This window comes from Bubalus kerabau, chromosome 6 (genome assembly GCF_029407905.1).
Source record: "Bubalus kerabau isolate K-KA32 ecotype Philippines breed swamp buffalo chromosome 6, PCC_UOA_SB_1v2, whole genome shotgun sequence".
Lineage (NCBI taxonomy): Eukaryota > Metazoa > Chordata > Mammalia > Artiodactyla > Bovidae > Bubalus > Bubalus kerabau.
The window spans coordinates 43592376-43615089 of NC_073629.1; the positions used below are offsets into that span (position 1 = coordinate 43592376).

The 22714-nt window shown below is 40.7% G+C and overlaps 1 protein-coding gene across 8 annotated transcripts in view; it reads right to left on the bottom strand.

The window, feature by feature from the left end:
* Positions 1 to 20271: 20271 nt before the first annotated feature.
* CDC14A (cell division cycle 14A) overlaps positions 20272 to 22714 on the bottom strand; it is a 188449-nt gene continuing 186006 nt past the window's right edge. For all 8 annotated transcript variants that reach the window (XM_055584960.1, XM_055584959.1, XM_055584961.1 and 5 more), the window contains one exon: positions 20272 to 22233. In XM_055584960.1, coding sequence (XP_055440935.1) covers positions 22204 to 22233 — 30 coding nt within the window. In that variant the 3' untranslated portion in view covers positions 20272 to 22203. The remainder of the gene's footprint in view (positions 22234 to 22714) is intronic.

Consider the following 22714-nt stretch of genomic DNA (forward strand, 5'->3'; position numbering starts at 1 on the left):
CTCACACTCCTGACAAAACTGCTGTCTTTCTGCTTCTACTTCCTCACTACTTCTGCCTCTACGTTCCCATTGAATGCCTGCGCCATGCTGCTTTTGGCTATCACCACTGAGACACTTTCTAACTGGCCAAAGATCTGCCCAGATATAAAACTGCTTATGGACATCTGCATGTCGGTGCTCTATGGGCATCTGAAACCCCAAATCTCCAAAACTGATCCCCTCCTCCTCTCCAAATTCGTTTCTTCTCCTGTGTTCTATCTAAATCTCAGTGACCAGCATCACCAGTATCCCAGTACCTCAGAATCCTAGCTGTCACCCTTGATTCCTATTTTCAATCTTACTCCCAATATCCATTAATCACCAAGTGCCATCATTCTATGTTAATCTTTTTTTACTCTTTTCACTGATCTGTATTCACTCTTCCACTGCCTGGCATCAGACAACCATCGTCTCTTCTTTGTGTGTATGTGTGCTCAGTCATGTCCAGCTCTTTGAGACCCCATGGACCCCACCAGGCTCCTCTGTCCACGGAATTTTCCAGACAAGAATACTGGAGTAGGTTGGCATTTCCTTCTCCAGGAGATCTTCCAGATCCAGGGATCGAATCCAAGTCTCTTGCATCTCCTGCATTGGCAGCTGGATGCTTTACTGCTGAGCCACCTGGGAAGCCCATCTCTTCTTTGAATTATCCCGACAAGCTCCTGACTCTAAGTGCAATCTTACCTCCCTCCAGCCATTATGATCTTTCTAAAACCAAAACCCATCACTTGAATCTTAAAGATAAAATAGTTATTTTTATCTGTTTAACCCCCCCCCATATACATTCATTGGAAATAGAAGCTTTATTTTGTTCACCACTATTATTGGCAGCTCCCAGAACAATGCCAGGCACAGAGTAGACCCTTAGTCAATATTTGTAGAAAACATAGTAAGCAAATGTCGTATTCTGCTTTAAGTCTTTCACTAGGTTGCCCTCAAAAGAATTAAGTATCATCATTGCTAATGATGCACGCATACCACGTGTGCCATTGTTTTGAGTATTTTTCATGTCTTCTTTTATTTAGTCTTCATGCCAGGCCAACACAGTAACCAGGCTTGGGCTTAAATTTGCAGGCCAAGGAGTCCAGATAGAAGTCCATAGGCCATATGTCTAAATATTTTAAAATCATAAATCAAGCTATCAAACTGTTAAATAAAATATGTTCTATTCTCCTATCTTGACAAATATACTGAAAAGCTACGCTCAAATCTAGAATTCTCAGATTTATAAATTATTCCATGCCATTGAAATGTGACAACTTGGAGAGCTTGCCTCTGGCCCACAGTTCACCTGCCACCCCCCTGTTTTTTCCCCACTCTCTGTTCAATCATCACACGCCAGAGAGGCCTCATTTTAACACAGGACGTGCCAGCCTGCCCATTCAAGTTTCACTCACATCTTTGTCCTACAGTCACTCCGTGGTAACATCTCAGACCTAGGGTGGTACCTGGAAAGCACAGGCAGTCATCAGAAGGGCAGTGCCAGAGAAGATGTTCATACAGATCATGAAAGTGCATTCATGGCCCTTGGGCACAGAGTTCTGTGGTCCTGGTGATGAACATGGTCTAGAAAGGGGGTGTGAGGTTTAGGGAAACTCGTCCACTTAAATCCATTTAATAGATGGGAAAACAGAGTCACAAGAGGTTAAAGAACTTACTCCAAATCTAGGAACATAAGGAAGTGGCATAACTGAGATGCAAATCCAGTTCCCCATACTCAAGGGTTTCCCCAGTGGCTCAGCAGTAAAGAATCTGCCTGTAACGCAGGAGTCGAAGGAGCCACAGATTCGATCCCTGGATCAGGAAGATCCCCTGGAGGAGGGCATGGATTCTTACCTGAAGAATCCCATGAACAGAGGAGCCTGGCAGGCTACATACAGTCCATTGGATCACAAAGAGTCGGACACGACTGAGCATGCACACACTCCCCATACTCAATCACACAGTATACTACCTCCCTGGGCGAAGTATAATATCCTTGACATGGATTAGCTGCTGTAGATTAAGCTGATGTAACAACAAGACCCAAAGCGATAGAGGTTTCAAGAAACATAACAAGCAGTCCAGATGGAAGACAGATCTCTACTCCCTTGCCCCCCAAGGGTTGTCCAGACACCCAAGTATCTTCTTAGTGCTCCACCACCCTTTAGGGGATAGTGTTCAAAGTGTGGTTCCCTACCAGCAGCATCAGCATCCCCTGGATGAGACCCAGTGACTCATAATTCCTGGTGATGGGGCCCAGTGATCTGTGTGTTAACAAGCCCTCCAGCTGACTATGATGCTACAGTTCAAGAGCCACTGCCCTAGAGTATTACCCCTGTCTATGTGGCTGACATTTCCCCCCACTGCTGCTGCTAAGTTGCATCAGTCGTGTCCAACTCTGTGTGACCTTATAGACGGAAGCCCACCAGGCTCCTCTGTCCCTGGGATTCTCCAGGAAAGAATACAGGAGTGGATTGCCATTTCCTTCTCCAATGCATGCATGCATGCATGCTAAGTCACTTCAGTCATGTCCGACTCTGTACGACCCCATAGACGGCAGCCTACCAGGCTCCTCTGTCCCTGGGATTCTCTAGGCAAGAATACCCCCCCACTACCATGTCCATATTCCAGGTGGCAGAGATGGGATAAAAAGGAAGAGGGGCAGCCAGCTTCCTTTTTAAATATATGAATGGAAAATTTCAGTGGTCGCTTCGGCACACGCCCCAGTGGCCAAAACTTTGGTCACATGGCTGTTCCTTGCTGCAAGAGAAGCTGAGGCCACTCTAACTGAGTGCTCTCAGGCCTGCTGAAGGGAGAAGGGAGAGAATGGACACTGGGCAGTGGAGGAGGCAGTTATCAGCTTTATGCAGGTTTAAACCTGCAAGTTTAAAACAAAGAATTGTGATTACAGCCCTATAAGCATGGTGCCTAGAGCAGCATATCAGCTTTTCAATACCCTTTGAAGAGGTTTGGTATTTGGGGGGAAAAAATTACTTGCTCTGAAAGACAAAAAGAAAAGTTTGAAATAGAAAGGAGCAAGCTATTAAAGAGTCAACAGAAATTCAACTCATTGTTACTTGTAAATTAGTTTAAGATGGAATCAGGATACATTTTCATGTTCGATATGACGGGGCTTTCAAAAGCATCAAGGTCTGCAGAAATCTTAGAACCGTTCCAGCTAAATCCCCACACAACCTCTTAAAACCTCATCTTTCCACCCCACCCACCTCTCTCCCCAACCTCTGCTCCAGCCTCACTGTGGGTGTGCCCTCCCCAAGAGTGCCCCAGAATCTCCTCTCCTTCCCATCCAAGCATCTCCATTTGTTCAGTACCTGCTATTCCCAAGGCTCTCTCCACAATCTGCCCCCACTCTTGCCCAGCTAAGTCTTACTGAACTCAGACTTCATCAGGAAGTCTTTCTGGATCTCCATGACGGACTGTCTAGCCTGGGTGCCCCCCAAAGCACCTGAGCATATCACTGCTACAGCTGAGCTTCCTGGCTATGGTTAATCCCTCTCCAGACTGTGACCTAGTCCAGGGCCAGGCTCTGTTTTTGATCAGAGTGTCTGACACGTTGTAAATACTTAAACATTTGTTTACTGAATAGGTCTCTTGGGAACCTTTGATACATAGGGCTGGAATTTGAATCTCAATTTCCTTCTCAGGAGTTACAACCAGCATCAGTCATGCTGCAAAGCATTGTGATTTTTCTCAAACACTTTAAAAGCTTCCTGTAACCGTATCTTCGTGCTTTGTTCCACTAGATTATTTTCTTCCATGTTTTTTTTGATGTTTTTAACTTTTTATTTTGTAATGGGGTACAGCCAATTAACAATGTCCTGGTATTTTCAGGTGGACAGTGAAGGAATTCAGCCATACCTATACATGTATCCATTCTCCCCCAAACCCCCTCCCATCCAGGCTGCCACATAACTTTGAGCAGAGTTCCATGTGCTCTCCCGTAGGACCTTGTTGGTTATCCATTTTAAATATAATAATCCACTAGATTATTTTTAAATAGAACTTTTGTTTATAACAGTCCCCCTTATATAACCCCACACCCGCCCCCAACAGCATCCAATGTTGACTTTTCTAGCTCTCAATTTCATAATCCACCAAACTGGATCAAATAACTGTCTCAGTTGGACCAGTTGGATCTCGCAACTGTTTCAAGTGCTTTGGGAAAGCAACCAGTAAGCGGCAGCAGTGACAAATTCCTCTTTTCCTGTGCCTCCCCTGTCCTCTGCCAGCCAAGCCGCAGGGCAGCCTTGCCAAACACAACACTGAGGCCATCTGACATCCCATTTCAAATCCCAGCTGTATTTCCTCAGACCTTGGGATTCCTCTCTGGGAATCGTGTTGGTATGGGCCAGTTTGGCCTGTAGGAGAGGTTGTTCCAAGAGCAACAGCTTTTGTTGTTTCACTGCCAAATGTAGGAATAACTCAGCTGCACACAAGCATTTTACCATTACATTAAAGCTCAACAGGAACATTTTTAGAAATTAAGAATTTAGGGAGTCTTGAAGCTGGAAATGACCTATGGTTTGTTCCTTCCTGAAGTACGTGAGAGCTTGGCATAATGGTTCTTAACTTTTCTCCTGTCCTCAGAGTCCCTATTTCCTCCCCAGTGACTGCAGCCCACTGTAGTAATGTAATCAGGAGAACGTAACGTGGTTCTCTGCTGGGGGCTAGTTTGCACACGAGGGTATATTTGGTGATATCTAGAGACACTTTTGGTTGTCACAATTTGGGAGAGGCAGGACATTATTGGCATCTAATGGGTAGAGGCCAGGGATGCTGTTCAACATCTCACAGGGCACAGGACAGACCCCACAACAAAGAATTATCCAGCAGAGAGGTTAAGAGCTCAGGGTCAGATCCAGAGCCTGTTTGTTACAAGCATGTGACCTCAGACAAGTGATTTCACCTTTACAAACCTCAGTTTTCTCATTTATAAATTGAAGATCATGTCACCTACTTCTGTAGAGTCTTATAATGATTGGATTTATGCAGCTTCATGAAGTGCCACGCCTGTCGGTGACAGAGGTGATGCCCCACACGGGGCAGGGAGTGGAGATGCCCCAGTGGAACAAATCTGAATGGGAGAGGGTATGAGACATAGTTCAGATGAGCCAGTTCTCCAGTTCTGAGCATCACTGGCTCAGGAAGTCCCTGTAAGCATGTTAAGGGAACTGTGACCCTCCCTAAATTTGTGTGCAAAAATGCACGTGTACTTGTGCATGTGTATTTGTGTACTTTTCCAGAGGAAAAAATGGAAGAATTTTCTTAGCTGCTCAAAGGAGACAAATCTCAAAAAGGTTAAGGACCACTGATATCATCCAGTCACCTCACTTTACAGAAAAGAAAACTGAAACCCAAAGACAGTGAATGACTTACCCAATGTCACACACAGAGTGACAGATCTGTGCCTCAAACCACGTTGTCCTATAACATTGTCAGCTGGCCCTGCTGAGGGGGGCTAAGAGATAAGTTGTGTTTAGCTTATAACAAAATAGCTTCATAACAAAGTATGCGTGTGTGTTTATTTGTGTTCTCTTCCATTAGAGGTCATTTCTATGTAAAACCATCAAAATTGCCTTTATAGGTCATGTCCATTTGACGGCCTCTAAACCCTTCAGTTCAGACGGTAAAGCATCTGCCTGCAATGCGGGAGACCTGGGTTTGAACCCTGGGTCGGGAAGACCCCTTGGAGAAGGCAATGGCACCCCACTCCAGTATTCTTGCCTGGAGAATCCCATGGACGGAGGAGCCTGGGGGGCTACAGTCCACGGGGTCGCAAAGAGTCGGACATGACTGAGCAACTTCACTCACTCACTCACTTAGTCACGTCCAACTCTTTGTGGCCCTGTGGACTGTAGGCCACCAGGCTCCTCTGTCCATGGGATTCTCTAGGCAAGAATACTAGAATGGGCCGTCATTTCCCCTTCCAGGAGATCTTCCCAACCCAGGGACTGAACTCACATCTCCTGTGTCTCCTGCATTGCATTTAAATTCTTTACTCACTGAGCCATCAGTGAAGCAAAGCAAAACATCATCATTAACACAATTCCTCATTCTCTCCTACCAACTTTTATAAATCTCTGTGTTTGTCTTTTCAGTTAATTGAACTGTGATCTTCAAATCTCCTGTACTAAAAGTGCCCAGGTCTTCAGCAGAGCTATTAATATTAATACGGTCTGGACCTTGAAATCTGCATTTTAACAAGCTCCCCAGGAGACTCTTTCCTTCACTAGTACTGAGAATCACTGTGGTTGAGGATATGTAGACTGATCTTGTTGATTTGTAAAGTTGCCAAGGCATTTCTTTTCTGAACTACATTTTCAACTTTTCCAGGAAAACCAATTTGAACTAAAATTGCTTTGGCTTGGTCTCTGTCCAGAAGTGACTTTTTTCCAGTAAGGGGTTTAATATAGTTTATTTTTTAAATCTGCTTAAAACATATTTCTGTCTGAGAGAAATAGGAACTGGATGGAAAGTTTCACGTTGTCAAGTGTTTAGGAATATTTTAGGCAATTTTAATGATGAGGTCAATTTAAAAGAGTGCTCTGTGTGTGTGTTCATATATCACTGAAAAGAAAATAGATCATTCACTTTTGGGTTCATGATCATAATTATCATCATCTTTAGTTAGAGGTCAGCTGGACTGACAAGATCACACTTGAAATAACAAGAAAAATCTAAGAAATTTCCTTGTAATTTTAAAGCCTAAATTAGATCGATTAGGAAACAAGACAATCAGAAGCTACTATTTCTACCTCATCGAGGCAATCAGTGGTGGTTAGAAAAGCTAATATTTTCTATTTTCCTCACCTCAGAAATAAGGTGCCCAAACCCTGTCAGTTTCCAGAAGCTCTTTTCTTAGCATATTTTTTTTATTTCCTAATCCTTGAAAACTTTCTCTGGATAGTGGGCCAGTCCAGGGAACCTGGTAAAAGTGGCTTCAGAATATGTGTTAGAAGCCACCCCATCGTGGAATTTGAGACGAGGACATTGATCCATTTCTGACTGCATAGTACACACCTCCACTCAAGTGTCCCTCAAACACTAAAGGTAAACTAACCCCTCCTTTGCTTGGTGCCTATTAAATTCGGAGTGATTCTCTGTGGGCTTGAGTGTGAGAGGCAGCCAGTGCCTCTCCAGGTGACTGAAGTTGCAACAAGAGCAGTGCCAGCAGATGTACTATTTGTGCAGAGATAGATGGTGCGCCTGCTGGTCTCTAATCCTGGGTCCAGCTCGAGCATAAGTCCAACCACTTGCTGGTCCTTGGATTCTACAAGCTTCTTGGGTCCTAAGCTAGTTAAAGTTGGCTATCTCTTGCAATCCAAAAACAAACAAACAAGCAAAAAATGCAACCAACACATGATTAGATAATTTCCCCAACTGGGTTGTGAACTCCTTGAAGACATAGATGAAGGCGTGGAGAAGATGCTTTCCCACCCTTGTCCCCCTTCTTTTTATTCTCTTATTTCCTTGGGTTCCCAGCACGATACCTTGAGCAAGATAGTTGTTAACTGATAAGGAGGGGCACTATTTAGTTTACTGTTTCTGAATCTAAATCTTGATTTTGAAAGCCACCCTGAACAGCTGAAAATCTTAGTTTAAAAGGCAATGTTAAATGCTTGGAAACCTTGGCTTTCTCCACTCAATTCCTTAACCCTACTGTGCACCAGTAATTAATGAAATTTCTTTTTTAACATTTTTAAAGGCCAAAAAAGCAATTTCAGGCCACATAACCCACTTTCTTGTATAATTACTCTGAAGTAAGACCTTGGTGTCACTATTTTTAAAACACTCCCCAGGTGATTCTCATGCAGCCAGAATGTAGAATCATAGTTCCATATGAATCTCACTTTACAATTGTTATAATGTTAAATCTTGGCTTCTCAGATGTCACTAGTGGTAAAGAACCTGCTTGCTAATTAAGGAGACAGAAGAGACTCGGGTTCAACCCCTGGGCGGAAAAGATCCCCTGGAGGAGAGCATGGCAACCCACTCCAATATTCTTGCCTAGAGAATCCCATGGACAGAGGAGCCTGGCAGGCTACAAGCCATGGGGTCACAAAGAGTCAGACACTGTTCAGTTAGACACTGAAGTGACTTAGCACACACGCAGGATGTTAAATTTATATACATCCTTTAAAGCAGCCAGCAGAGGAAACTGTGTCAGGAAAGTTACTGTTTGATAAAGCGTTTCCATGCCTCTATTCCTGCAGTCCCTCTGTGATCCCCTCCTACACAGAACCCTGCCCGCTCCCTGAGTTGATTTTGTCCCTTTGTCAAAAGCAGTGAAGATGGAGCAGGCAGTTCCTTTGTCATGCAAACCACCTCTTCTCTGGAGCCTACCTTCAAGTTTCAAAAGTATAGACCAACCGTGTCAGGGCAGAGAGCTGGAGGCAGCCGTGGCAGCAGCTGGCTCCGCTGGGCTCAAGATTGTTGTTTCCTCTAATTCCTTGCAAACTGAACACATTCAGGTTTTTAATTAGGAAAAATAATGCCAACATTAATCCTACACCTCCTTCTGTCCTCAAAACCATCTCAACAAATGCTTGTTCCTCTGGGAAGCCTCCTCTGCCCACACTCTCTCCTTCAGTTTGAGTCGCATTGCTCTCCTCAGGACTGTCAGTGTTTCCCAGGAAAAATGTGTCATCAAACTGGATGCGCATTGCTAAGGTGTCTGTGCTCCTCCCAAGACTGTGAACTTGAGCACAGGGGCTTTTACTTTATTCCTATAACTCCTTGTCAGCCTCTCATGAGCTTTGTTGAATATATGAATGAAATATTAATCTACATAGTCAACTTTCCAATCTCTGTGGGTCAATACAGGTTATTTTCTTTGACACCTTTCTCACCATCTCCATTCTTTATAGACCAGCAAAGACACCAGAGACAGTGGCCCATTAAATTTTCCCAAATGCTTTCTGATTCCTCAAAATTTCTTTTAGCAGAAAGCTGTCCTGAACCAGATTTCACTTAGACTTCTGGATCTAATGACTAAGAGTCTCCCTAAGAAAATAAAATCTGAAGCACTCAGAGAAAAATAGGGGCTTCTCAGGTGGTGTTAGTGGTAAAGAATCCACCTACCAATGCAGAAAACCAATCTGCACCTACCAATGCAGATTGAACCCAGGGTTCAATCCATGAGTCAAGAAGATCCCCCAGAGTAGGAAATGGCAACTCACCTGGTAATCTTGCCTGAAAAATTCCATGGACAGAAGAGCCTGGCAAACTATATTCCATGGAGTTACAAAGAATTGGACACGACTTATGGACTAAGCAGAAATAGATGTTTTTCTGGAACTCTCTTGCTTTTTCGATGATCCAGCAGATGTTGGCAATTTGATCTCTGGTTCCTCTGCCTTTTCTAAAACCAGCTTGAACATCTGGAAGTTCACGGTTCATGTATTGCTGAAGCCTGGCTTGGACTATTTTGAGCATTACTTTACTAGCGTGTGAGATGAGTGCAATTGTGCAGTAGTTTGAGCATTCTTTGGCATTGCCTTTCTTTGGGATTGGAATGAAAACTGACCTTTTCCAATCCTGTGGCCACTGCTGAGTTTTCCAAATGTGCTGGCATATTGAGTGCAGCACTTTCACAGCATCACCATTCAGGATTTAGCTCAACTGGTATTCCATCACCTCCACTAGCTTTGTTCATAGTGATGCTTTCTAAGGCCCACTTGACTTCACATTCAAGGATGTTGGGCTCTAGGTGAGTGATCACACCATCGTGATTATCTGGTGAAGCTCTCATCATGAAGCTCTTTTTTATACAGTTCTTCTGTGTATTCTTGCCACCTTTTCTTAATATCTTCTGCTTCTGCTAGGTCCATACCATTTCTGTCCTTTATCGAGCCCATCTTTGCATGAAATGTTCCCTTGGTATCTCTAATTTTCTTGAAGAGATCTCTTTCTTTGTATTGATCACCGAGGAAGGCTTTCTTATCTCTCCTTGCTATTCTTTAAAAAAACCTCTATTTCTGCTTTATTGACTATTTCAAAGCCTTTGACTGTGTGGATCACAATAAACTGTGGGAAATTCTGAAAGAGATGGGAATACCAGACCACCTGACCTGCCTCTTGAGAAACCTATATGCAGGTCAGGAAACAACAGTTAGAACTGGACATGAAACAACAGACTGGTTCCAAATAGGAAAAGGAGTACATCAACGCTGTATATTGTCACCCTGCTTATTTAACTTATAGCAGAGTACACCATGAGAAACGCTGGGCTGGATGAAGCACAAGCTGGAATCAAGATTGCCAGGAGAAATATCAATAACCTCAGATATGCAGATGACACCACCCTTATGGCAGAAAGTGAAGAGGAACTAAAAAGCCTCTTGATGAAAGTGAAAGTGGAGAGTGAAAAAGTTGGCTTAAAGCTCAACATTCAGAAAACGAAGATCATGGCATCTGGTCCCATCACTTCATGGGAAATAGATGGGGAAACAGTGGAAACAGTGTCAGACTTTATTTGTGGGGGTTCCAAAATCACTGTAGATGGTGATTGCTGCTATGAAATTAAAAGACGCTTACTCCTTGGAAGGAAAGTTATGACCAACCTAGATAGCATATTCAAAAGCAGAGACGTTACTTTGCCAACAAAGGTCTGTCTAGTCAAGGCTATGGTTTTTCCAGTGGTCATGTATGGATGTGAAAGTTGGACTGTGAAGAAAGCTGAGCGCCGAAGAATTGATGCTTTTGAACTGTGGTGTTGGAGAAGACTCTTGAGAGTCTCATGGACTGCAAGGAGATCCAACCAGTCCATTCTAAAGGAGATCAGTCCTGGGTGTTCATTGGAAGGACTGATGCTGAGGCTGAAACTCCAATACTTTGGCCACCTCATGCGAAGAGTTGACTCATTGGAAAAGACTCTGATGCTGGGAGAGATTGGGAGCAGGAGGAGAAGGGGACGAGAGAGGATGAGATGGCTGGATGGCATCACCAACTCGATGGACGTGAGTTTGGGTAAGCTCCAGGAGTTGGTGATGGACAGGGAGGCCTGGTGTGCTGCAATTCATGGGGTCGCAAAGAGTCGGACACGACTGAGCAACTGAACTGAACTGAACTAAGGACTAAACACAGCACAGAGAAAATATGAAAAAAGGTGAAGTGAAATAAAGGGGTCCAACCTATCCTTCTATGAGTTGGGGTACCTGGGATAAGTAACAAAGGGTGCACAAGCTTAATCAAGGGTGTCCCAGTCCAGTGAGGGGCGAAAAAATGACAGTTCACCAAAGCCACGGTAAGGAAAGGCTTTCTGAAGAAGGTGGAAAGTAAGCTGACCACCAGAAGGGTTGGCTTACGTGGCACAGAAAAATATGTAAGAAGAAGCCTTAAAGCATAACTCACAAGAGGGTACAGGGCCTATTTTTATCCAGAACATCATTTGGAACACTGAGCATATTTGTGCAGGAACAAGAGAAAACACATAATATTTTGGGTGTTCAGATAAGAGTCATTATTTAATTACAGAACATGCTTTTTTTTTTTTTTTTCCAGAACATGCTTTAGAAAAAAATTTCTGAAAGTCAGATCTGTTATCACAGTTACTTCAGGCTAGCAGATTTGAGGGAAAGGAGGGTTTGAATCTTTTACTCTGTACAGTCTTGATTACTTTTTTTTTACAAGAATCATATTACTTTTAAAAAATAAAAATAACATATTGACTTAAAATCACAACATATGCTTTCAATGAAATATTAAGTGAAAATGAAGTTGCTCAGTCACGTCTGACTCTTTGTGACCCTGTGGACTGTAGTCTACCAGGCTCCTCTGTCCATGGGATTCTCCAGGCAAGGATACTGGAGTGGGTTGCCATTTCCTTCTCCAGGGGATCTTCCCAATCCGGGGATCGAAGCCAGGTCTCCTACATTGCAGGCAGATGCTCTACCCTCTGAGCCACCAGGGAAGCCCAGTGAAATATTAAGTAGGATTCTAATTCTGATATGTCAGGTATATTAATACACAGTGTTTGAACCCATTAAAACTAAGAGAACAATTTGGAAAAGAATTGCCCAGGACTTAGTATTATTTGTTGTTGTTGTTCAGTTACTAAATCATGTCCAACTCTTTGTGAACCCATGGACTGCAGTGTAGCAGGCTTCCCTGTCCTTCACTATCTCCCAGGGTTTGCTCAAACCCAAGTCCATTGATTCAGTGATGCCATCCAACTATCTCATCCTCTGTTGCCCCCTTTTTCTGTTGCTCTCAATCTTTCCTTGACTGGCTTGATCTTCTTGCAATCCAAGGAACTCACAAGAGTCTTCTCCAGCATCACAGTTTGAAAGCATCAATTCTTCGGTGCTCAGCCTTCTTTATGGTCCAACTCCCACATCTGTACATGACGTCTGGAAAAACTACTGTACATGACTACTGTAAAAAGCTTTGACTATACAGATCTTTGTAGGCAAAGTGATTTCTCTGCTTTTTAGTATGCTGTCTAGGTTTGTCATAGCTTTTCTTCCAAGGAGCAAGCATCTTTCAATTTCATGACTGCAGTCACCATCCGCAGTGATTTTGGAGGTTTGATTAGTAGGACGATGTAAGAATTTGTATAAAAAATTCTTAAATGGCTTATTTATTAGACGTTGCCCACTGTTATGTGGCCTTTACTCAGGCATGTCAAAAGATACATGGTCAAGTGGCTGTGGAAACTACAAACCTGAACTCTGTCTTTTGGCCGCCTGATCTTTTCAATGCTACATTAAAACAATTTTTTAAATTTTCAAGAATTTATCTTTCATTAGATTCCAGTGTATGAATTTGTGGCCTCTTTAGTTTTTTCATACTAGCTGAGACTCATTAAGAGATGATTAATTTATATATCTGTCTCTAAGACTCCCTACCTTGAAACATGTTCTACTTTCAAAGTAATAAAACCTGTTGTGTCTGGTATTCTGTTTTGATGTGTTCTTTCATAGCAATCAGGCCATATTTAAAAGAGTCTGTTTGGTTACATGTAATACGGCAAAAAGTTTAGGTGATGGGCTTTGGCATTAAGGCTGTGTTTAAACCTGGGCTGTCCCTCTTGCTTGATGTAAGAGCTTGGACAAGTCATTTCACGTCACCTCTGTTTCATCTACCTAAAACCTCTGAGGTCTACATAGTAAGAAACCTTATAGATTTACTTATAGATTCAAGGCACTTAGCCCATTGTCTGGCTTAATTACTCAAAAAGAATAGCATGTTCTTAATATTCCCCCAGGGTTTAACAGCTTTTGCAGGTCTGCACATGACAGCCTGGAAATCTAACTGGGAGAATTTGAGCTGATAAAATATCTTGTTCATAGGTCTTTTCCTTGGAGTATTCTGCCTGGGCAATTTGGCTCTCATAAGACCTGATTAGGCTAACTGGGAGGCCAGTGAGCATCTGTAATGCTCTCTGCTCAAGAAGTCCTGTTGCTTTATTCAGAGTGTTTTAAACTTACCTTCATTTCTTATGTTTTACTATTTTTAAAATCCAGATTTTGTTTGATTTACTCTTAATTTATTTTAGATTATCCTACCTCATTCTTTTAAATCTTTAGTTCCTTAATGGCATTATTCCACTGCATATTTTATTCTTTTATTTTAAGCAGGTCAGTTTATATAAATCTAATATTGTTTTAATTTTTTACTTATATTAATTATATTTTTAATGTAATTTTCAATGTTATTTCAGTATTTTTAAAATTGAAATATTTTATAATTATTCTGGTTATTTTTCCATACTAAGTGAAGTAATGGAGAAGGGAATAACAACCCACTCCAGTGTTCTTGCCTGGAGAATCCCAGGGACGGGGGAGCCTGGTGGGCTGCCGTCTATGGGGTCACATAGAGTCGGACACGACTGAAGCGACTTAGCAAGCAAGTGAAGTAAGTCAGACAGAGAAAGACAGGCATCACATGATGGTCACTTATATGTGGAATCTAAAAAAATGCTACAAATGAACTTATTTATAAAACAGAAATAGAGTCACAGATGTGGAAAACAAATTTATGGTTGGAGGGGGGAAGCAAGGAGAAGGATAAATTGGGATTGACACATACACACTACAATATTTAAAATAGATAACTAATAAGGACCTACTATCGAGCACAGGTAAATGTACTCAGTACTTATAATAACCTATATGGGAAAAGAATCTAAAATGAGTGGATATAGGGATACCTGATTCACTTTGCTGTAGCAGAAACTAACACGGCCTTGTAAATCAACTATACTCCAGTAAAAATTTTTAAAAAGGAACAAAACAATATATTAACCTGTATTTTTATTTATTTTTACATATTAAATAATGGGTAAACATTAGGAGAAAAAAATTTTAGACTAGTTCATTTCTTAAAGCAAAGTAGATTCAGAGAGCTTTTTCTATTCTCGTTTGCCCTGCAAGAGATTAGAATACTGGAGACACTGGGTGCTGGCGTGTCTGCTACGACCAGTAGTGTTTAGTGAGGGCAAGTGGTAGGACTTCCTAATGTATCCATTTAAAAACAAACAGAAACCAGAACTCTGGCCCACATGGAACAGTGGGGACTCAAAACGATAGGTCCTGTCTCCTGGATCACAACTCATTCCATCTACAAAGAAGTCTTTTGATAACAGAGACTTCAGTTTCACTTCATAAGGTAAGATTAACTGCATGTTAATTTAAGTGGGCTTTAGCTACTACAGATCAGTTGGCTAAGATGCAGAGTGTGCAAAATAGGGTTTACATAGCAGGCCTGAGACCAGTGTCCTTAGAAAGGCCTGCTTTCAAGGTTGGCCTTGGCTTGCATCTGGGAACTTGACTGGTAAACAGATCCCTGTGCTGTTATCAGACTTCCCTTAATGATAAGGGTGCTTCATTGTCCTTGGACCAGGAAAAGAATAAGGTTTATGCAGACTGCCCTCCTGCTTTCCTTCTTCGAGTCTGGAATTTTGGTTCGTGTTGGTGGTGGCTACTTACATGACTAGCCCCGGTTAAAAAAACCCTTGGGTGCTTGGTATCTAATGAGCTTCACTGGTAGACAACACTTCCATGTGTTGCCGCCACTGGTTGCTGGAGCACATCCTGTGTGCCTTTCTGGGAGAGGACTCTTGGCAGCTTGCACATGGTTTCCTCCAGACCTCATTCCCGGCAACTCTGCTGATTTCACTCTGCATCCAACTGGAATTAGTCTCAGCTGTCAGTGCAGCCAGCCATATGCTGAGTCTTGTGAGTCCTTCCAGCAAATCGTCAAACTTGGAGTTGGTCCTGGGGTTGCCAACAAACAGGGCTTCTCCTATCCAGACTGGCTGATAAATAATCTGTCCTTGGCTTAGTTCCTATTTTAGTATCTCTTCTCTGGACCAGATGGGTGAACTTTCCTCTTTTGGTTTACCTTAGATATGAAAAATCCTAACCACCTGTCACTTAGATAGGAATCCTTAATTCAGGATAATTTTCCCCAAGATTGGACTTTGTGCCAAGTAGTTTCAGCCGTGTCCAACTCTTTGAGACCCTATGGACTGTAGTCCGCCAGTCTCCTCTGTCCATGGGGATTCTCCAGGCAAGGATACTGGAGTGGATTGCCATGCCCTCCTCCAGGGCATCTTCCTGGCCTAGGGATTGAACCCGAGTCTCTCAGGTCTCCTGCATTTGTAGGCGGGTTCTCTACCACTAGCACCACCTGGGAAGCCCAAGATTTGACTTTAAAAAAGATCAAACTATTCTAAAGCCTCAGTTTGTCAGCTTTGTCAATTAGCAACCTTTCTCAGCAGTTGTACTTGTGAGAGCTGCCATCTCGGGGCCAGTACCCCTCATGTAGCCTCGGGTACTATATCTGAGAAAGAGAACTCCAAGGCAGTGCTTGCTCTGTGGGGAGGGGACAGGAGAATCCGGGAGCCCAGTGATTCTGCCACCCACATTTGATCTATCTAATGGTTTCTAAAGTGTTCTCCTTGGACACAGCCCCAGGCGTGTGTTCTTTGGTCACTGAAGGCCTGTGACCTAAGTGGTAAGATAAGTTACTGGCAATTCTTTGCAGGAAAAGTCTGCAGTTGACTGCTATATTTGTGAAAGATATGGGTATGAAAAGTGGCCAAGGGAAAAAAGTGAATTTCATATATTTCCTCAAATCAGGAAAACGAGGTATTTCCAATCCTGCTGGTCACCAACAGTAGAACCAAGTTACTTTACAGCCAAGCTTGAAGAGAAGCTAATTGGTTACATCCTTCTAGACCCAAAAAAAAAAAAGCCTGGATCCTGGATCTTGCCTCTTGGAATGTGGGATCTCTCTTAGAATGTCCATGGGATTTTCCAAGCACAAATACTGGAGTGGGTAGCCATTTTCTTCTCCAGGGGATCTTCCCAACCCAGGGATTGAACCTGAGTCTCCTGCATTGTAGGCAGATTCTTTACCAACTGAGGCACCAGGGAAGCCCCCTTAGAATTTGTGCAGTATGGTGCTAAAATTCTACCTGCAAGAAACCTAGATTTTAAAAAAAGGGGTTTCCTTTCCCCCACAGGGTTTTTGTTTTTGTTTTTGTTTTAGAAGAAAGACAAAATTGACTTCTTTAATCTCAAGTCTCTGGGACTCCTATATCTTTCAAGTTTTAATTCTCAATACAAAAAGGCACGTTACACTTTATAGCTTAGTCTCCATTAGCTGTCAGTAAAGGTCAGTAAATACTAGATAGATAGATGATAGATAGACAGATAGATAGTTATATGGACTATTATTATACTATTCTGGTCTCTGGTTTCAATTTGCCTTTTGAAATTTCTACTCCATGTACCTGACATAATCATTTTGGGAGATCTGAATATCAAGACTGACAAACTCACTTGAAGATAACCTCTTCATTTGAAAAAAATTTAGACTATTGAGGTACGATTGACCTACAGAAAGCTGGACGTATTTAATATATGTAACTTGGTGAGTTTGGAGGTAAGTATACTTCCATGGAAACATCACCACAATCTGTGCCATAAACATATCCATCGCCTCTAAAAGTTCCCTCCCATCTTTATCATCATCATTAGTTTTATTTTGTGGTAAGGACACAACATAAGATCTACCTTCTTAGCAAATTAGTCAAACAAATAACAAAGCTTCAATTATGCAAGATAAATGAGTTCTAGAGACCCACTGTACAACATAGAGCTTATGATTAACAATCATGTATTATATTAATGTTTTGAGTAAAATAAATCCCACTAAGGAGCCCTGGAGCTGACTAAAGGTTTGTACTTCGTGTAATGTGCCCAACCTAAGAGAAGATCCATATTCTATGACGTTTGGGAAGTAGTTCATCTCAGTTTTCAGTCTCAGCCTCAGCTGCCTCCAAATTTGCTCTCCGAAGCCCTCTGTTTTTAATCCTCTGTGATACGTCTGCTCGTTTTTGTGTGTGTGTGTGTATGTGTATGCATGCACGTTCAGTCATCTCTGATTCTTTGCGACTCCATGGAAAACCACCTTAAATCTTTTTGGGAGAGCCATAATATGAATAAACAAAACCCATTCGATAGATTGTTACCCTTGATTCTGAAGTTTATTGTAAATATAAACATTTGCAGCTGGAGTCATTTCCACAGTTAACTCATTTTTCACTTGTGATCCAGCTTCTCATTAAAGCTTTGATTAACTTGATTCAAACCAAACGAGAAATAGCAAGTGATGATGAAAGTCATCTTCTTTTTGGTGGTATTCAACTTAAAGCAAGACATGGTGAGTGAAAAGGTCAATTAATTTATGTTAAAGTAAAGCCATGGTGAGTGAAAAGATCAAATAATTTATGTTCATCCATTGAAAACCAATTCAAAATAACTGAATTTTGCATTAAAAGCAATCTTCCAATATGTTTCTACTTGCACTAACCAAAAAAAAAGTTTTAAATTCTCTAGAAAATCTATTTTTCTCCTTCTTGAGATGATTATCATAATTCAATCCATAGAGAAGGAACTGGGTGGGAATAAATTAACATTTCAACCCAGCTCAAAATAACTTAATGCAATTATTTTCTACTTTCCTTTCTCTGCCATGGGTGCCACCTCTATGCAACCTATGTGCAAATAAAAAAGTTTCCTCTTATGCTGTATATTGTATCCTGCTGCAATTGGATACCTCTCTAATTAATCTTCTCAGGAGACATGCAGTGAGCAAATTCTTGCTTTGCTCAGTTGTTGCCAAGAGCACGGCAAGGCTTTCACTGGCATCAACCAAGCCTTCCGAGGGCACTTGGGGAAAGATCAGGCTTCTTACATGACATGAAACACCACAGAGTACTGTTCAGCTTACACACTGAGCTTCTTCCTCCCAAAGTAAAAAGTAGAAACTTTTTAACAAAGTGTTGGTTTAACACATGTCACCAAGGAAAGCACACAAGGAGAACAATCTTGAAAATACATTTGTAGAGCTTATTGTTGGTAAACTTATGTTCCTATTGTTATGTAAATCACAGCCAAATCCGTAACAGGGTAGCCTCTCCAGGTGTGTTTTGAGATTTAGAAATCATTTGACATCTGAGGTAACAAAAGCATGTGAACTCAAGACTTCAGTAGGTGAGAAATGTGCTGGAATTAGTTAATTGATTTTTTTCTACTATTTTTTTTTTCATAGGCACTAGATCTGTAGAAAAAGATTTTCTGCTCTTCTAGACAAGGTCATGAATTCAGAAGAAATCTCCTTTTCTAAGATGTGGGCTCATGACAACCTTGGTACCCCAACTAGATGTCTCAGGCAGTGTTGTGAGAACAGCTAATTGGCAGATTCCCAACTCAAGAAGTGAAACTGTCTTCCCACCCACAACCATTCCTATGTGTTCTGAAAAATTTTAGAAGATAAAAGAAAAACATCAGGAATATCACAACCCAAAGAGATCCGGTTTAACACATAAAATATCTCCAGTAAAGAATGCAGCTTCTTCCTCCCAAGCCAGCTCTTCAGGTCATAGACCCAACAGTGGCAAGGTGTGTGATATCTGATTCATTTCTATAATTTCTCTCTTAAGAAAAACATCTATTCTTTCTTAAAAGAAACCTAATGATTGACAAACATTGATTATTTCACAATTCCTGTTGCTCAGGAGTGCAGGACCAGCTTAGCACAGTGGTTCTGTGCATGCATGTTCAGTCGTGTCTGACTCTTTGTGACCCCATGGACTGTAAACAGCCAGGCTCCTCTGTCCGTGATATTTTCCAGGCAACAATACTGGAGTGGGTTGCCATTTCCTCCTCCAGGGGATCTTCCCAACCTAGGGATAGAACATGCGTCTCCTGAGTCTCCTGCACTGGTAAGCAGATTCTTTACCACTGAGCCACCTGAAAAGCCTATGACCAGTCATAAATGATCAGTTCAGTTCAGTCGCTCAGTTGTGTCTGACTCTTTGCGACCTCATGAGTTGTAGCAAGCCAGGCCTCCCTGTCCATCACCAACTCCTGGAGTTCACTCAAACTCATGTCCATCGAATCGGTGATGCCATCCAGCCATCTCGTCCTCTGTCATCCCCTTCTCCTCCTGCCCCCAATCCCTCCCAGCATCAGAGTCTTTCCCAATGAGTCAACTCTTCACATGAGGTGGCCAAAGTACTGGAGTTTCAGCTTTAGCATCATTCCTTCTAAAGAACACCCAGGGCTTATCTCCTTTAGAATGGATTGGTTGGATCTCCTTGCAGTCCAAGGGACTCTCAAGAGTCTTCTCCAACACCACAGTTCAAAAGCATCAATTCTTTGGCGCTCAGCTTTCTTCACAGTCCAACTCTCACATCCATACATGACCACTGGAAAAACCATAGCCTTGACTAGACAGACCTTTGTTAGCAAAGTAATGTCTCTGCTTTTGAATATGCTATCTAGGTTGGTCATAACTTTCCTCCCAAGGAGTAAGCATCTTTTAACTTCATGGCTGCAATCACCATCTGCAGTGATTTTGGAGCCCAAAAAAAAGTCTGACACGGTTTCCACTGTTTCCCCATCTATTTCCCATGATCAAGCAAGCCCCAAACACTGATCATGAACAGTGTTTTATTAACAAAAAGGAAAATTAAATATACAAGGCTGGATATTATCGGATTCTTATGAAATTTGAAGTATAAGATTTCTTTGTGCTCACTGTCACATAATTCAGGAACAGCCACAACCTGGAAAGTAAATAAAAATCTGGAACGGAGATTTTTAGAAACTCAAAAGTGAATTAAATGTAGAGTGAATTAAATGTAAAATTATAAAGATATTTCAATACATTGATACTCCAAATCCAAATGACAAAAGACAGGGAGAATGTAAATTGCATAAAACTTTTATTATTTATTAGCAGTGTATTCTTCTACACCTTAAAATAGAACAAAATATCTTTTCAAAGGTAAACTATTCATAACAAAATACATGTCAATCTTTATTATTGGAGTAGAATCACTTTGCTATATACTTTCTATATTATACACATATTCTTCTTGATTTGTCTATGTATGTACATGTGTATAAATAATTTTAAGACATACCCATGTAGATACATATGACTAATATATACACATAATTATGGAAAATTTACAGTAGTCAATTTTACAATCATTTAGTAGCTGCACACAATTAGTGTTCACAGAACTACAACTGTCTATATGGTTCCCTTTCCCCCACTCCTCAAATATCATCTCAATTACTTTTCACTGATAATTTTGAAAAAATACTATCATTTTCCTATACAATTAATTGATCATTTTTTACAATAACTCATTATAAAATATTTTACTATTTTAGCTTTAGAAAAGGTATACAATTTAATTCCACTTAATTTTTGATTCCTAAAACATACAATTCATTTTTTTAATCAGTTTAGTGCAATTATTTGGTACTGCAGTTTTTGAAGGTTAACGAACCTGAGTCAAACATTCATTCAAATGCCTTTTTTAAAAAGTAAGACATAAACAAGATGTTTTGCTGAAGCATGTATAACAGCCTCAAGGTACCCCTTCTAATAAATACCTGATAAATAACTCAGTGGCTGAGAGTAAAGCACTTCATACGAATCCACTGGACTGCCTGAGTAGTCCATTCTTGAGCAGCATGGAAGACAATGAGGATCTAATACTCCCCAACTCCCCATGGAAAAAAGGTTTACAGGCTTCCGGACCCTAAATGTAAGATTACACTTACATGAAAGGCCTGTGAAGTACCTAGGAGTCCCTTCATTTTCATGTGAGGTTTCAGATATGCTAGCCTGTGTGATCTGTCTTAAGCTTGTTTCCTTTATTAATACAGAAAACTACTTAGCAGCATCCTTTGAATCCTCTTTGCTGATTTAAAACTTGCCAGACCATGTGTGAATACAGGCAAAAACCTTGTACCAAAATCAGAATATTCTAATTGGATTAAGAATTCTTTTGTGAGAAGGAAAGAAGTAAAAGCATTTGGACTGTTGAGTCATTTCATAGAGAAAAACTATGCTTTCAAGGAAAAACATTCAGTGAATTTTGATCTTCAACTGGATGTTAAATTTTGTTAAAACCTCCAAAGATGCAAAAGTAAATGGCTCAGCAACAAAAACAAAGGATAAAGAAATGATCTTAATAAGCCGTATCAAACAATTGTACTCTTGCTAAGAGATAAACCTGGATAAACTTATTGAATTAGACTGACTTCCCAAAAGAATGAAGTGATGTGCCATATTCGTAGTGGAAACATACAAATCACTTTCTAAAACCTTTCTCCTTTACTTTTTCTTAATAAAGAGGAATTATTATTCATTGTAGATAAAACCATACTAAACAAATTCAAAATACAAATTTTTGGTAGGAAACAGCAAGAAAATCTAAGTCAAAATATAGTCTAGTTTTTACATAATTTTATATATTTATAAATTTATCAAAATAGTCTTTTAAAGTTCACAATAGATACATAATGTAACACTGTACATGTAAATGTAATAAATGTATTTCCGAAATACATTAAAAATAACCTTCCAAAATACCAAATTCAACATGAAAACTGTCTTAAAAAGTTGACGTCTCCATAAACATAGTTTCAGTGCATTCAGAGTAGTCATTAGCCAGAGTTTTCTGGTTTCAAGTCTCATGAAGGTCTTATCTGAGTGCTCTCTTTACTTTAAGGTAAAAAGGCAGAGATATTCTTCCAGCAAGCAGTTGTTTTCTCTCTACATTGCTCATCCAGATGAGGAAACTGCATGTAAGAGTGGAACAGCTTTCACCGGAGTGGCAAGGCCTTAGTAATGAACATATTCAGACTGAAGGGACTGTGCAGGGAGAGACATAAACTGAGGTTAAATTCCATCACACACAAAAGTTCTCCTACATCATGCAGCTTTTCCCTTCAACACAAAGCAGTTTGGATCTGTTATATAAAAGATAGATGAAACAAACTAAGAAGAATAGAAAAAGATGAGAGAAACAAAGGATTTGCTAAAAATGAGACATTCAATTATTATTCAAGGTAAAGTGATTACAAGAAAACTTTATATTTTAAAAGGCTCACTAATTTAGTACTAGTGATTAAAAATTAAGTATTATTTGGAAATTGATAGGTGGCATTAAACTCACTTCTACCTTTGGATAATACTATTGAGTTTTACTGAATAGCATTAAATGACATTTGAGACTAAGTTGAAGATTTTTAAAGTATATTTAAGGAATATATATTTTTTAATTCAACACATATCAAATGAAGATTAATGCTTCTAATGCAGTAGAATTAGCCATCATTTAAAAATAAGACAC